The sequence below is a fragment of the Rhinichthys klamathensis genome, unplaced genomic scaffold (assembly GCF_029890125.1).
Source record: "Rhinichthys klamathensis goyatoka isolate OS25496 unplaced genomic scaffold, OSU_Roscu_1.1 h1tg000010l_1, whole genome shotgun sequence".
Taxonomy (NCBI): Eukaryota; Metazoa; Chordata; class Actinopteri; order Cypriniformes; family Leuciscidae; genus Rhinichthys; species Rhinichthys klamathensis.
The window spans coordinates 1,108,544-1,124,496 of record NW_026606563.1 but is presented as its reverse complement, the minus strand read 5'-3'; the positions used below and the strand labels follow the sequence as shown (position 1 = coordinate 1,124,496).

General features: G+C 45.0%; 1 protein-coding gene across 2 annotated transcripts in view; it reads left to right on the top strand.

Moving 5' to 3' along the window:
* l1camb (L1 cell adhesion molecule, paralog b) overlaps positions 1-15,741 on the top strand; it is a 95,925-nt gene extending 80,184 nt beyond the window's left edge. The window contains exons 19-29 of one of the 2 annotated variants that reach the window (XM_056261323.1): positions 25-250; positions 1,883-1,998; positions 6,188-6,413; positions 6,500-6,622; positions 7,174-7,350; positions 7,631-7,744; positions 8,658-8,798; positions 8,878-9,009; positions 14,946-15,018; positions 15,106-15,117; positions 15,207-15,740. In XM_056261323.1, the coding sequence (XP_056117298.1) occupies positions 25-250; positions 1,883-1,998; positions 6,188-6,413; positions 6,500-6,622; positions 7,174-7,350; positions 7,631-7,744; positions 8,658-8,798; positions 8,878-9,009; positions 14,946-15,018; positions 15,106-15,117; positions 15,207-15,471 (1,605 nt within the window). In that variant the 3' untranslated portion in view covers positions 15,472-15,740. Of the gene's footprint in view, positions 1-24; positions 251-1,882; positions 1,999-6,187; positions 6,414-6,499; positions 6,623-7,173; positions 7,351-7,630; positions 7,745-8,657; positions 8,799-8,877; positions 9,010-14,945; positions 15,019-15,105; positions 15,118-15,206 lie in introns of both variants that reach the window. The other variant, XM_056261332.1, reaches the window with a different exon arrangement.
* Positions 15,742-15,953: the final 212 nt, after the last annotated feature.

The following is a 15,953-nucleotide window of genomic DNA, read 5'->3' as shown; positions in this document are numbered from 1 at the left end:
TGTTTTCTTTCTTGCATTTGGAAGGAACTGGAGCGACAGCATTTTAATGGACCAGGTTTTAAGTACAAGATCTACTGGCGTCACTCTTCAGACAGAGATCTACACTGGAAAAACAGCAGCGTCTCAAATCCTCCGTTCATCGTGAACGACACTGGGACCTTCATCCCCTTTGAAATTAAAGTTCAGGCAGCCAATGACCTCGGTGCCGCACCAGAACCAGTTGCAAAGATCGGCTACTCGGGAGAAGACCGTGCGTTTCCTAATATCTAGATGAGTTCCTGAAAGCGGCTGCATTAGCTTTGACCCATGCTTTGCCTTATCTTACTTCCATAATGTCCAGGTTGCCTTACGATGATTAGTGCCAGTTTTGTGTTGATCAGAAAGATACAGGTCCTACTTTCTGAGGATTCTCAACATCCTCTCTTACAGTTTTTCCCAATTATTTACATACGTTTGCTGAATCTTTGTTCCACTTTCCCAAAATTATAATCACAAAACCACAAACGCAAAACCATATTAAAAGAGATTTGTCTACCAACAACACACTAATGTGCTCAACTCAAAACACTGCTATGAATATCCCATCGGTAGGCTTACTCCTTTTGCATTGTCCGTGTTACACTGATATTGTTAACAAATATTGTTACATAAGTTATATATATATACACCTACTCAAAAATACATGCAATATAGTAACAAACAAACTCATTTACAGTATTTTCTAAATGCAGTACATTTGTGTTTTGTATGTGACAGTTTCCATACCCTACAGGAGAAAACTAACATTCAGTAAGATGAAGAGTTTTCTCTACAAACACAGAAACTATGTACTTTCTTTATGTTCATTCTTTCAAAAACTCTAAACAAAAAGACAAAAACACATGAAATGTGAGAAAAAAGACATTAGGCTTCATCTTGACTTTGTTCTGGCTGCAGCAGCTCATCTTCATCACAGGCTATGTTTCATCTAACCTAACCCTAACCCTAACCCTGGCTAAACCATAGCCAATCTGCTCCTCTTCCTCTGTCGCCTCTTGCTCGCTTCAAGATTGTCTTCCGGTTTCCTTTGAAACAGGTCAGCTCATTTTGCCCTTTTATAGTGGCTAAGCTCTGATTTTGAAGTGAAATATTCAGTAAATATTGTTTCCAGCAGTGAGCAGTGGCGGGTGTTGCACATTAATGTAAAGAGCATGGCATTGTGATTTGTGTTGCTTCAAACAAGGGCTAAAGAGATTTTCATTTTGAATGTTATGCCTGATGTAGAGAACTGTGTGTAGAGTTTGGCAAACAGTGTGATTTACAATAGGCTTTATGCACAGCTTCACTACTTCCTGAACTTCAGCCAGCCCTTTGTTTCCTGTCTGCCATTATTGGCCAAACTGATTAATCCAGGTGTGCCTGATTATTGTTACTGAGGCCAGGCACACCTGGATTAATCAGTTTGTCCAATAATGACAGACAGGAAACAAAGGGCTGGCTGAAGTTCAGGAAGTAGTGAAGCTGTGCATAAAGCCAATTGAAAACTGAGTGTAAAGCAAGACTGAGCCTCCTATTCCGCAGACTTGGATTAGGGATTTTGAACATGAGTGTCAGGGTTTGGTGATTGTGTTTTTTCAAGTTTTAATTTTAGTGTGTAAACAATTGGGAAAAACAGTAAACTTTACAGTAAAACAGTAAAATGACCTCTGCTTTGATCCAGATTCTGAATACAGTATTTTATAGAAATCTTTAGTAACTCAGCTAAAAAAAAAATCAAAGACCACAATGGAAATAAGTTTATGCAACTTTAGTGTGTTATCCTTGACAAAGAAGTTGTAACAATGTTGTATTGCTACTTTGTATGTCAAGTAAACTCAAAATCATCTCTCTCAATCTCTCCCAGTACCTCTGGAAGCTCCGTCACAGGTGTCAGTGGTCGAGCTGAACAACACTGCGGTCATGGTGAGATGGCGTCCAGTCAGCACAGAATCTGTGCGCGGACACTTGCTAGGCTACAAGGTACACCATCTTTAAACCTAATTCAGTTTCTGCACTTGGCTGCTGATTCTCATAGCTGGGTTTGGTTACACTTTACTTTAGGTGGCCTTAACTACTATGTATTAATATAAGAAAAATAAAACACCTACAATTTTCTGTGTAACTACATGTTGTTCTGGAAGATTCTCATATGTACTGCTGATGAGCTTGAGGTTAGGTTAGGTTTAGGAGTTAGGGTGGGTTATAAGGGTTAAGAGTTAGTCTTTAGGTTGATGGTTGAGTTACGGTTATAGGGGTTAAGAGTTAGGCTTTAGGGTGATGGTTGAGTTACGGTTATAGGGGTTAAGAGTTAGGCTCTAGGGTGATGGTTGAGTTACGGTTATAGGGGTTAAGAGTTAGGCTTGAGGGTGATGGTTGAGTTACGGTTTTAGGGGTTAAGAGTTAGGCTTTAGGGTGATGGTTGAGTTACGGTTATAGGGGTTAAGAGTTAGGCTTTAGGGTGATGGTTGAGTTACGGTTATAGGGGTTAAGAGTTAGGCTTTAGGGTGATGGTTGAGTTACGGTTAAAGGGGTTAAGAGTTAGGCTTTAGGGTGATGGTTGAGTTACGGTTATAGGGGTTAAGAGTTAGGCTTTAGGGTGATGGTTGAGTTACGGTTATAGGGGTTAAGAGTTAGGCTTTAGGGTGATGGTTGAGTTACGGTTTTAGGGGTTAAGAGTTAGGCTTTAGGGTGATGGTTGAGTTACGGTTATAGGGGTTAAGAGTTAGGCTTTAGGGTGATGGTTGGGTTACGGTTATAGGGGTTAAGAGTTAGGCTTCAGGGTGATGGTTGAGTTACGGTTATAGGGGTTAAGAGTTAGGCTTTAGGGTGATGGTTGGGTTACGGTTATAGGGGTTAAGAGTTAGGCTTTAGGGTGATGGTTGGGTTACGGTTATAGGGGTTAAGAGTTAGGCTTTAGGGTGATGGTTGAGTTACGGTTATAAGGGTTAAGAGTTAGGCTTTAGGGTGATGGTTGGGTTACGGTTATAGGGGTTAAGAGTTAGGCTTTAGGGTGATGGTTGGGTTACGGTTATAGGGGTTAAGAGTTAGGCTTTAGGGTGATGGTTGAGTTACGGTTATAGGGGTTAAGAGTTAGGCTTTAGGGTGATGGTTGGGTTACGGTTATAGGGGTTAAGAGTTAGGCTTTAGGGTGATGGTTGGGTTACGGTTATAGGGGTTAAGAGTTAGGCTTTAGGGTGATGGTTGGGTTACGGTTATAGGGGTTAAGAGTTAGGCTTTAGGGTGATGGTTGGGTTACGGTTATAGGGGTTAAGAGTTAGGCTTTAGGGTGATGGTTGGGTTACGGTTATAGGGTTTAAGAGTTAGGCTTTAGGGTGATGGTTGAGTTACGGTTATAGGGGTTAAGAGTTAGGCTTTAGGGTGATGGTTGGGTTACGGTTATAGGGGTTAAGAGTTAGGCTTTAGGGTGATGGTTGGGTTACGGTTATAGGGGTTAAGAGTTAGGCTTTAGGGTGATGGTTGGGTTACGGTTATAGGGGTTAAGAGTTAGGCTTTAGGGTGATGGTTGAGTCACGGTTATAGGGGTTAAGAGTTAGGCTTTAGGGTGATGGTTGGGTTACGGTTATAGGGGTTAAGAGTTAGGCTTTAGGGTGATGGTTGGGTTACGGTTATAGGGGTTAAGAGTTAGGCTTTAGGGTGATGGTTGGTTTACGGTTATAGGGGTTAAGAGTTAGGCTTTAGGGTGATGGTTGGTTTACGGTTAAAGGGGTTAAGAGTTAGGCTTTAGGGTGATGGTTGGTTTACGGTTATAGGGGTTAAGAGTTAGGCTTTAGGGTGATGGTTGGGTTACGGTTATAGGGGTTAAGAGTTAGGCTTTAGGGTGATGGTTGAGTTACGGTTAAAGGGGTTAAGAGTTAGGCTTTAGGGTGATGGTTGGTTTACGGTTAAAGGGGTTAAGAGTTAGGCTTTAGGGTGATGGTTGAGTTACGGTTATAGGGGTTAAGAGTTAGGCTTTAGGGTGATGGTTGGTTTACGGTTATAGGGGTTAAGAGTTAGGCTTTAGGGTGATGGTTGGGTTACGGTTATAGGGGTTAAGAGTTAGGCTTTAGGGTGATGGTTGGGTTACGGTTATAGGGGTTAAGAGTTAGGCTTTAGGGTGATGGTTGAGTCACGGTTATAGGGGTTAAGAGTTAGGCTTTAGGGTGATGGTTGGGTTACGGTTATAGGGGTTAAGAGTTAGGCTTTAGGGTGATGGTTGGGTTACGGTTATAGGGGTTAAGAGTTAGGCTTTAGGGTGATGGTTGGTTTACGGTTATAGGGGTTAAGAGTTAGGCTTTAGGGTGATGGTTGGTTTACGGTTAAAGGGGTTAAGAGTTAGGCTTTAGGGTGATGGTTGGTTTACGGTTATAGGGGTTAAGAGTTAGGCTTTAGGGTGATGGTTGGTTTACGGTTAAAGGGGTTAAGAGTTAGGCTTTAGGGTGATGGTTGAGTTACGGTTATAGGGGTTAAGAGTTAGGCTTTAGGGTGATGGTTGGTTTACGGTTAAAGGGGTTAAGAGTTAGGCTTTAGGGTGATGGTTAAGTTACGGTTATAGGGGTTAAGAGTTAGGCTTTAGGGTGATGGTTGGGTTACGGTTATAGGGGTTAAGAGTTAGGCTTGAGGGTGATGGTTGAGTTACGGTTATAGGGGTTAAGAGTTAGGCTTTAGGGTGATGGTTGAGTTACGGTTATAGGGGTTAAGAGTTAGGCTTTAGGGTGATGGTTGGGTTACGGTTATAGGGGTTAAGAGTTAGGCTTTAGGGTGATGGTTGGGTTACGGTTATAGGGGTTAAGAGTTAGGCTTTAGGGTGATGGTTGAGTTACGGTTATAGGGGTTAAGAGTTAGGCTTTAGGGTGATGGTTGAGTTACGGTTATAGGGGTTAAGAGTTAGGCTTTAGGGTGATGGTTGAGTTACGGTTATAGGGGTTAAGAGTTAGGCTTTAGGGTGATGGTTGAGTTACGGTTATAGGGGTTAAGAGTTAGGCTTTAGGGTGATGGTTGGGTTACGGTTATAGGGGTTAAGAGTTAGGCTTCAGGGTGATGGTTGAGTTACGGTTATAGGGGTTAAGAGTTAGGCTTTAGGGTGATGGTTGGGTTACGGTTATAGGGGTTAAGAGTTAGGCTTTAGGGTGATGGTTGGGTTACGGTTATAGGGGTTAAGAGTTAGGCTTTAGGGTGATGGTTGGGTTACGGTTATAGGGGTTAAGAGTTAGGCTTTAGGGTGATGGTTGAGTTACGGTTATAGGGGTTAAGAGTTAGGCTTTAGGGTGATGGTTGGGTTATGGTTATAGGGGTTAAGAGTTAGGCTTTAGGGTGATGGTTGGGTTACGGTTATAGGGGTTAAGAGTTAGTCTTTAGGTTGATGGTTGAGTTACGGTTATAGGGGTTAAGAGTTAGGCTTTAGGGTGATGGTTGGGTTACGGTTATAGGGGTTAAGAGTTAGGCTTCAGGGTGATGGTTGAGTTACGGTTATAGGGGTTAAGAGTTAGGCTTTAGGGTGATGGTTGAGTTACGGTTAAAGGGGTTAAGAGTTAGGCTTTAGGGTGATGGTTGAGTTACGGTTAAAGGGGTTAAGAGTTAGGCTTGAGGGTGATGGTTGAGTTACAGTTATAGGGGTTAAGAGTTAGGCTTTAGGGTGATGGTTGAGTTACGGTTATAGGGGTTAAGAGTTAGGCTTTAGGGTGATGGTTGGGTTACGGTTATAGGGGTTAAGAGTTAGTCTTTAGGTTGATGGTTGAGTTACGGTTAAAGGGGTTAAGAGTTAGGCTTTAGGGTGATGGTTGGGTTACGGTTAAAGGGGTTAAGAGTTAGGCTTTAGGGTGATGGTTGAGTTACGGTTATAGGGGTTAAGAGTTAGGCTTTAGGGTGATGGTTGAGTTACGGTTATAGGGGTTAAGAGTTAGGCTTTAGGGTGATGGTTGGGTTACGGTTATAGGGGTTAAGAGTTAGGCTTTAGGGTGATGGTTGGGTTACGGTAATAGGGGTTAAGAGTTAGGCTTTAGGGTGATGGTTGAGTTACGGTTAAGGGTTGACAGAGTAGTTACACTTGTTCATTAAATGCTTTAAAAGTGCTATAAAAGTAATATTAGAATGCTCCAACATGTATGTACATAATGAGTAAATTGCATCAAATCATAGTTAATATAAAGTGTGATCCTCCGTTTCTCTTGAGATCCATCTGAGAAGGAAGGGTCCCAGAACTCACAGCCGACGAGGCCTGGCAATCCGATCTCTCGCCGCGGACAAGTACAGAATGATTGAGGTTTCTGGACACAAGGTGGAGGAGGTCGTGAGCGACTTGCAGTTTTACTCGAACTATACTCTGACAGTGGCACCTTTCAACAGCAGAGGAGAAGGACCGCATTCAAAGGCGTATCACTTCAGCACTCCAGAGGGCGGTAAGGTCACTTTTCTCAGTGCATGTGGAACGATCCTCTATGAATGGGGATTTAGATTAACTGAACGTGTGCTCCTCGGCATCTAGCTCCCGGACCGATTTCATCCTTGACCTTTGAGAGCCCGTCTGAGACAGAGGTCACGCTGCGCTGGGAAGCTCCACACAAACCCAACGGGCTGATCACAGGATACCTGCTGCAGCACCTCGAGAGTGGGTCAAGCGTCCCGTCTATACACACTCTGTGCTAGTGCATTATGAGTCCAACAATACTGTATATCCTGAATATATACGCTTTACAGTCAACTATAGCCATTACAAGTACAACTTCAATGTCAGCAACAAAGCAGCTCTACACTGAATAATTCAGTGCTACAGTCGTTTCAATTACAGCTTTATCCAGATTATACTGACTGCTAGTGGAGAAAAACCTCGTGAGAAACCAGGGCTTACAGCACGAACACAGTGTTAGGCTGATGATTCCCAGCTACAACTGAGTTAGTATTTTACAAACGGACGTTATTTAGCTTAAACTGATAAGTACTACAGACTGAAGTAGAGGAAATCAGAGGAATTAGCTGTAGTTTGACTAGAAGACCAACTGGTCTCTAAATATGTCTCACTATTTGGCAGTACTGTGTTAAAGTCACCCTTTTTATTCAGTATTTTTAAAGAAAGAGTTATTGGTTAATGTAAATGTAAATGTTAAGCCTAATGTAGGGTGTTATTTGTTGTGACTGGCTTCTGTTGTGTGCTGTGTTTAGTTGTGCCTGGAAGCTCGAGCCCACGGCTGGTGGAGACCATCGACCTGCCCGCTGTTACTGAGCACACAGTGAAGAGCCTGGATCCTCAGAGCCACTACCTCTTCTACCTTCGAGCACGCAACACCGCTGGCGACGGGGAGCTGGTCAAAAGGAAGGGCGCCACCTTGCTGGATGGAGGTGAAACTGCACTGCTAACATTTCAGCATTCTCATTGTTTGGAAGTGAATCAATCAAAACTAACTTTAGCTGAACAATAACTTTATTCTAGAGCTGCTGTAAAGCCTAAATAATCTCTGTTACTGTAATCTCCTATTATCACTGTAAAGCTGCTTTGAAACAATATATTGTTAAAAGCACTATATAAATGAAGATGACTTGACTTCACTAAGACTTCACTTGACTTCATCAGGACACAATATAATATTTGTCAAGTCTTATCTACACGTTCCCTCCGCAGAACCTCCATCTGTGATCAACATGACTGCAGGAGAAACATCGGTCAACCTCAGTTGGGTGCCAGGAGACAGACATCGTAACTTTGCCTTTAGATTCCGATACATCCAAAAAAGTGGTGAGAGTTTGATCAATGTTTAGACAAATCTTTTGATCTACTTATGCTGAAAACATGTGTTTTCCCTCTATCATACTATCATCATATCATAAACGAGGGTTTAAGTTGTTGATCACCATCATCTAACATTAGCGATGATAGAGTAATCATAAATTGTTTTTATTTTTACCTAGTTTATTTTTGCATATTCAAACAAACACTGAAACCTACTAACATAATGATAGCATCTAAAATGTATATACATTTATATAAAAAAAAAATATATATAAATCTTTACGGTAACACTTAAATACTGTACTGTCATTAATGAATGAATTAACACAGGAACAAACAAGTAACGCAATATTAGTAGTTGTAACTAACTGTCACGGGTAGTTCTGGTTTTTAGTTCATGTGTCCTGTCTTGTCATGTGATTCCCTTGCCCTCATGTGATCCTGCCATGTGCTTCCCTAGTCTCTTATCTCATGTTGTCATTGGTTAATTGTCTATCATGTTTACAGATGTGTCTTGTTCAGTCATTAGTCTTCGTGTGCATTTAAGTAGGGAGGAATTGTGTATCACAATATCACAGCATCTTTCTCAAGTATTGTTTCGTGTAACCACTGTTGGTAAGCTCCATGTTCATGTTTTTGTTTTGAGTTTCTTGCCACGCCATGCTTTTGTTTTATGTTTGACTTAGTATCTTGTCAAAAAAAAAAGAAAAGAAAGAATAGCACATTTAATCCAGATGGGACTAAAAGGGTGAAGCTTTTTGCACTATTTTAATGGCTGAATTGAATTAGTCTCAAAGCTGATACGCTATCAATGATAGAGGTTTTGTACAGATGATTCATCAAACATGAGAACACCTGAAAGCCAAATGAAGCTGACCTCAGCAGTGATGTTGCGTGTGTGTGTGTGTGTGTGTGGTAGACGGTGGTTCATGGGAAGAGTCGGAGCAGGTGAACTCCACACAGGCCTTCTATCAGCTGCAGGGCCTGAATCCGGGTGTTTGGTACCTCCTGCAGATCTGGCCCGGAAACACTTCCTTGGCTTTCAAAACGAACGGACCAGGTACAGGCCAGTCACAAGCATCCCTGGATGGTGTCATGGGTTCCATGCTCTGATTCGCTGTGTGTCGTCTCTTCCTCAGAGCTGCAGGAGTTGCCCAGTAGCTTTGCAACTCAGGGCTGGTTCATCGGACTCATCAGCGCCATGATTCTGCTGCTGCTGGTGCTGCTCATTCTGTGCTACATCAAGAAGAGCAAAGGAGGGAAGTACTCAGGTAACACACACACACACACTTTGAACTTGAATTAGCAACCGTTATTCCACTCTAATTGAGGGAGTGGTCAATTTGAGAACCTGCTTTTTAACTTTTTGTGGAAAAAGTAAACTACAAAAAATAAATAATGGTCCTTATAACAATTTACAAAGTAATGGAATTGTTTATTTGAACATTCATGTGCAATGCAATAAAACCACTTAATCATTAAATAAATATGAAATGTTTTTTTCCCCCAGTGCAAACAGTGAGACATACTGAAAAGCCTAATCATGAAATTGCCTTTCTCTTTATGAACGCTGAGATAATTTTGACAGCCGAGTTTCAGAGTTGGGCGTACCATAAACTTTAAACATGGTGGAGGGGAGAACGATTGTTGCAGTGACTGCTATTCTTTATTAGTCTCTCCACAACAGCTACATCGTCTTCTCTTATCTTCAAAGTAGTGCATATTTAAAGCATGTTCACACCAAGAACGATAACTTTAAAGATAATAATAACGATATAATCGCCCAGACCAATGGACAATATCGTTGTTATTATAAGCGTGCAGCCACTTTCAACGCATAAGTTGTGATTTATAAAAAAAACTTGACGGGAAAATGTGCGCACCTGCATGCAAACTCTGACCCATGTATACACACTTTTTGGAGAAGGAGCAGTTTGGCGACACCTATGGTGAGCTGAGGGACTGACAGCAGATGAAGGACACCACTTTAAATCTTCATTATGAGTCCCAATCATAAATACAGTGCATGTTCACAATAACAGTTTAAATAAATAAAAGGATGATTTAAACTATGTTTTACATCTGATATACACATTTAGATTAAAAATGCCATTCTCATTAAGGAAGCACTTAAATTACATAAAATCATTACCGAGAAGTTTTTTAGATTTTGATAAATAGAAATATTTATAGTGGATTCAATGCTTTTGAACACTTTTCCTGTGGCATGCTGTGTTTTAATGTTTTAACTAGTGAGAATTGCTGAGCGCATGATAATAGCAGAACTCATGGTCTGAGATAATATTTCCACGCAAATAATGATCAAAAATGCAATAAGGCCTATTTCCATCAAAACTATAAAGCAATTAAAAATACTCTTTGGCCAGTGAAAAGATTGAGAAGACTTCCTCTGAAATGTATTTTTATACTAGTTTACTTATTTATTCAAAAACAAGGCAAGGATAGGCTATTAAATGATTTTTAGCAACGTAATGTGACGGCACATCCGTATCACATATTTTCCTAATGTCTTGTACCGTTAAACATGGTATCACATGGATTAATATGCATATGCAAAAGTATGCAGATGAGGATATGCATAGTAAAACTAGGCGTTGTAAGCTCATATATGGTTATTTCGGGTAGGAGACGCATGTGCGCACAATCTTCCGCTGACTGGGATTTATAAAGGGAATTTTGTGCAGGTTCTGCTACTTTATAAGTCTATCACAAGTCTAATATTTTTGTGTACGCCATTTTTGACTTTCGGGCGCACGTACACTTTTAGTAAGGATCCTAAGCACAATTTTATACATTATGGATTACCCTTTAATAAACTTCTGCATTTGGATCCTCAACCTTGTGTCTCGGAGCAGTTCATGACAATAATACACTTCGAATGGTTATTCATATATGTATAGGCCAGTTCACACCAAGGATGACAACTATAATGATACTGACACAGTGAAATGATATCGTTAGATCACTTTCAGAAAGATTAATTCCAGCTGATGAACGAAAAAAACACTGAGAGCCAATCTGGGGAGCCTGGGCAGAGCGGGATGAAGCAGGCTGGGATGAAGATCACCACGGTGGAGCAGAACACCACCACAGCAGAGCAGACGGGACTGAAGATCACCACGGTGGAGCAGAACACCACCACAGCAGAGCAGACGGGACTGTAGTTCCCCACGGTGGAGCAGAACACCACCACAGCAGAGCAGACGGGACTGAAGATCACCACGGTGGAGCAGAACACCACCACAGCAGAGCAGACGGGACTGAAGATCACCACGGTGGAGCAGAACACCACCACAGTAGAGCAGACGGGACTGAAGATCACCACGGTGGAGCAGAACACCACCACAGTAGAGCAGACGGGACTGAAGATCACCACGGTGGAGCAGAACACCACCACAGCAGAGCAGACGGGACTGTAGTTCCCCACGGTGGAGCAGAACACCACCACAGCAGAGCAGACGGGACTGAAGATCACCACGGTGGAGCAGAACACCACCACAGCAGAGCAGACGGGACTGAAGATCACCACGGTGGAGCAGAACACCACCACAGCAGAGCAGACGGGACTGAAGATCACCACAGTGGAGCAGAACACCACCACAGCAGAGCAGACGGGACTGAAGATCACCACGGTGGAGCAGAACACCACCACAGCAGAGCAGACGGGACTGAAGATCACCACAGTGGAGCAGAACACCACCACAGCAGAGCAGACGGGACTGAAGATCACCACGGTGGAGCAGAACACCACCACAGCAGAGCAGACGGGACGGTAGTTCCCCACGGTGGAGCAGAACACCACCACAGCAGAGCAGACGGGACGGTAGTTCCCCACGGTGGAGCAGAACACCACCACAGCAGAGCAGACGGGACTGAAGATCACCACGGTGGAGCAGAACACCATCACAGCAGAGCAGACGAGACTGTAGTTCCCCACGGTGGAGCAGAACACCACCACAGTAGAGCAGACGGGACTGAAGATCACCACGGTGGAGCAGAACACCACCACAGTAGAGCAGACGGGACTGAAGATCACCACGGTGGAGCAGAACACCACCACAGTAGAGCAGACGGGACTGAAGATCACCACAGTAGAGCAGACGGGACTGAAGATCACCACGGTGGAGCAGAACACCACCACAGTAGAGCAGACGGGACTGAAGATCACCACGGTGGAGCAGAACACCACCACAGTAGAGCAGACGGGACTGAAGATCACCACGGTGGAGCAGAACACCACCACAGCAGAGCAGATGGGGATGTAGTTCCCCAAGGTGGAGCAGAATACCACCACAGCAGAGCAGACGGGACTGTAGTTCCCCACGGTGGAGCAGAACACCACCACAGCAGAGCAGACGGGACTGTAGTTCCCCACGGTGGAGCAGAACACCACCACAGTAGAGCAGACGGGACTGAAGATCACCACGGTGGAGCAGAACACCACCACAGCAGAGCAGACGGGACTGAAGATCACCACGGTGGAGCAGAACACCACCACAGTAGAGCAGACGGGACTGAAGATCACCACGGTGGAGCAGAACACCACCACAGTAGAGCAGACGGGACTGAAGATCACCACAGTAGAGCAGACGGGACTGAAGATCACCACGGTGGAGCAGAACACCACCACAGTAGAGCAGACGGGACTGAAGATCACCACGGTGGAGCAGAACACCACCACAGTAGAGCAGACGGGACTGAAGATCACCACGGTGGAGCAGAACACCACCACAGCAGAGCAGATGGGGATGTAGTTCCCCAAGGTGGAGCAGAATACCACCACAGCAGAGCAGACGGGACTGTAGTTCCCCACGGTGGAGCAGAACACCACCACAGCAGAGCAGACGGGACTGTAGTTCCCCACGGTGGAGCAGAACACCACCACAGTAGAGCAGACGGGACTGAAGATCACCACGGTGGAGCAGAACACCACCACAGCAGAGCAGATGGGGATGTAGTTCCCCAAGGTGGAGCAGAATACCACCACAGCAGAGCAGACGGGACTGAAGATCACCACGGTGGAGCAGAACACCACCACAGCAGAGCAGATGGGGATGTAGTTCCCCACGGTGGAGCAGAACACCACCACAGCAGAGCAGACGGGACTGAAGATCACCACGGTGGAGCAGAACACCACTACAGCAGAGCAGACGGGACGGTAGTTCCCCACGGTGGAGCAGAACACCACCACAGCAGAGCAGACGAGACTGTAGTTCCCCACGGTGGAGCAGAACACCACCACAGTAGAGCAGACGGGACTGAAGATCACCACGGTGGAGCAGAACACCACCACAGCAGAGCAGACGGGACTGAAGATCACCACAGTGGAGCAGAACACCACCACAGTAGAGCAGACGGGACTGAAGATCACCACGGTGGAGCAGAACACCACCACAGTAGAGCAGACGGGACTGAAGATCACCACGGTGGAGCAGAACACCACCACAGTAGAGCAGACGGGACTGAAGATCACCACGGTGGAGCAGAACACCACCACAGTAGAGCAGACGGGACTGAAGATCACCACGGTGGAGCAGAACACCACCACAGTAGAGCAGACGGGACTGAAGATCACCACGGTGGAGCAGAACACCACCACAGCAGAGCAGACGGGACTGTAGTTCCCCACGGTGGAGCAGAACACCACCACAGTAGAGCAGACGGGACTGAAGATCACCACGGTGGAGCAGAACAGAACACCACCACAGCAGAGCAGACGGGACTGAAGATCACCACGGTGGAGCAGAACACCACCACAGCAGAGCAGACGGGACGGTAGTTCCCCACGGTGGAGCAGAACACCACCACAGCAGAGCAGACGAGACTGTAGAACACCACCACAGTAGAGCAGACGGGACTGAAGATCACCACGGTGGAGCAGAACACCACCACAGTAGAGCAGACGGGACTGAAGATCACCACGGTGCAGTCCAGAGCAGTAGTTCCACAGTCATTTTAGGGCAGACAGGAAGTTCATGAACGACCTCTGTGGTCATGTCGGGGCATGCATGCAGTTCAAGAAAGACCCCTGTGGTCATGTCGGGGCAGACAGAGGGTTCGCTGGAAACCCCAACGGTTGCATCAGGACAGAAAGAAAACTTAGGGACGACCTCCGTGGCCACATCAGAGCAGACAGAGAGTTTGTGAGCAGACGCTGTCACCTCTGGTAAAACTATCTCTGGTGCCACCGCCTCAGTAGAAGCTGAAACGTATGTGACCCAGACACACAAAATGACCATCGCCGTAACGGGGAGTGTAATCGACAGTGGGAGAACCTCTGAGATCCCCAGACTCTATACCACCACAGAGATGACGGCTGGAGACTCTGGCGTGGCGCCCATGACGGCTGGAGACTCTGTTGCGGTGACCATGTTCTGAAGAGGATCTGCTGTTGGGACCACCGGTCTGGAAGGTGGTCTACTAATGACCATCAGAACTGGACATGCTGGAATCCGTGTTGGTCCAAGCTCCGTTGTTGATGCATACTGCTGATTTTACAGGTTTGTTTAATCCATGACTATAGAAGTCTTTCAAAACGGCATTCTACCAGTTTAAACAGTTGGCTAGAGCACAGAATTGAGCGGTGTATTCCTTAATGGTACAAATATCTTTTCGAAGGAAAAAAAATGTCTCTGCTGGATCCGTGTGTGGCGAAGTCTTGAAGTCTCTGTCATGAACTGCTCTGAAACACAAAGTTGAGGATCCAAACACTGAAGTTTATCAAAGGGTAATCCAAACAGTCGAAACAATGACAGAGTCCAAGGCATAGGAAACCGGAGAAATCCAGGACAACAGGCAGAAGATCAAAACCGGGATACAAAAGCAATACAGACACATACAAGACTTTGCATCGAATGACTGAATTAACCAGACTTGTATAGGTAGAGTTGACAAGGTAAATGATACACAGCTGATAGCAATCAGGGCTGATGAGTCTAGGCAGTGATTTCTGGGAAATGTAGTCCATAATAGAATGACAATGAACAAGAGGGGAGTGCCCTCTGGTGGACATCCAGTAACAATTGTATGTTTTATACACAGGGAAAACGGCATTTATTTGACTATGTTTACTTGACTTATTTATCTAGATAGCGGTGAATGTATACAATAGTGCTGCTATGTTTCTAGGGTTGTCAACGAAAGAGACACTCTGAATTTATGGTGCGTTCTATTTTTTGGATTTCAGTGAAAGATAAAGAGGAGGGTCAGGTGGATGCTGGGGCCCGAACAATGAAAGATGACGCGTTTGGAGAGTACAGGTAAGCGCAGTTAGCCAATTATGTCACATTACAGTGTCAATAATTCTCTCTGTTCATAAGTCTCTCTGCTTTCATGCTTGCGCACAGATCTCTGGAGAGGTAAGAACATTCACTGACTCCGTCATCCATGTACACTGACTGTTTCCTGCTGGACTGTAACCGAAACCTCTGGTCTGTCTCTCCATCAGTGATAATGAGAAGTGCTCCATCAGTCAGCCATCTGTCTGCGAGAGCAAACGCAGCAGTAACGACAGTCTAGCCGACTACGGGGACAGTGTTGACATCCAGTTCAACGAGGACGGCTCCTTCATCGGCCAGTACAGCGGACGCAGGGATCCACACACTCACGCCGGTCACGACAGCTCGGGCGCCACGTCTCCCGTCAATCCCAACATGCCTCCACCCAGCATCAGCTTCCCCACTTCTGTGACAGGAATTCTGGGGCCAAATTAACACATGCATGTCCCTGACCATTTGAATGAGAGGCACTGATGGTATGAGACAGGATATTACTATATGACGCGAGAAACATCATCCATAAACACCACCGGCTTCACACTCACATAACGACACACATGCATCCGACAGACGCCAATAAAGTGCAGGACAATTGCTTATAACATTCCATCCAAGCACTGAAAACTGTTTACAACGCTCACCTTGCTTCTTCCCAGGTTACAGCAAGTGATGTTTGAACTGGAAGGTGTTCCACTAAGTTCTCTTGCTGAACTCCGGTAGAACAAGGTGTGATAGACTACAGACGCAGCCAGGAGAATACGGCCATACGAGAGTTCAGGACAGATTTTGGCCTTGTTCACATGGCGCACAAATGCAACTTGTTTTAAAAAATGATATCTGTAGGAGTGACTGCCAGCACTGTCTTTTTCTGAATCTGAATCTGTTTATAAAGCATAGTCAATATTTGCTGTATCTAC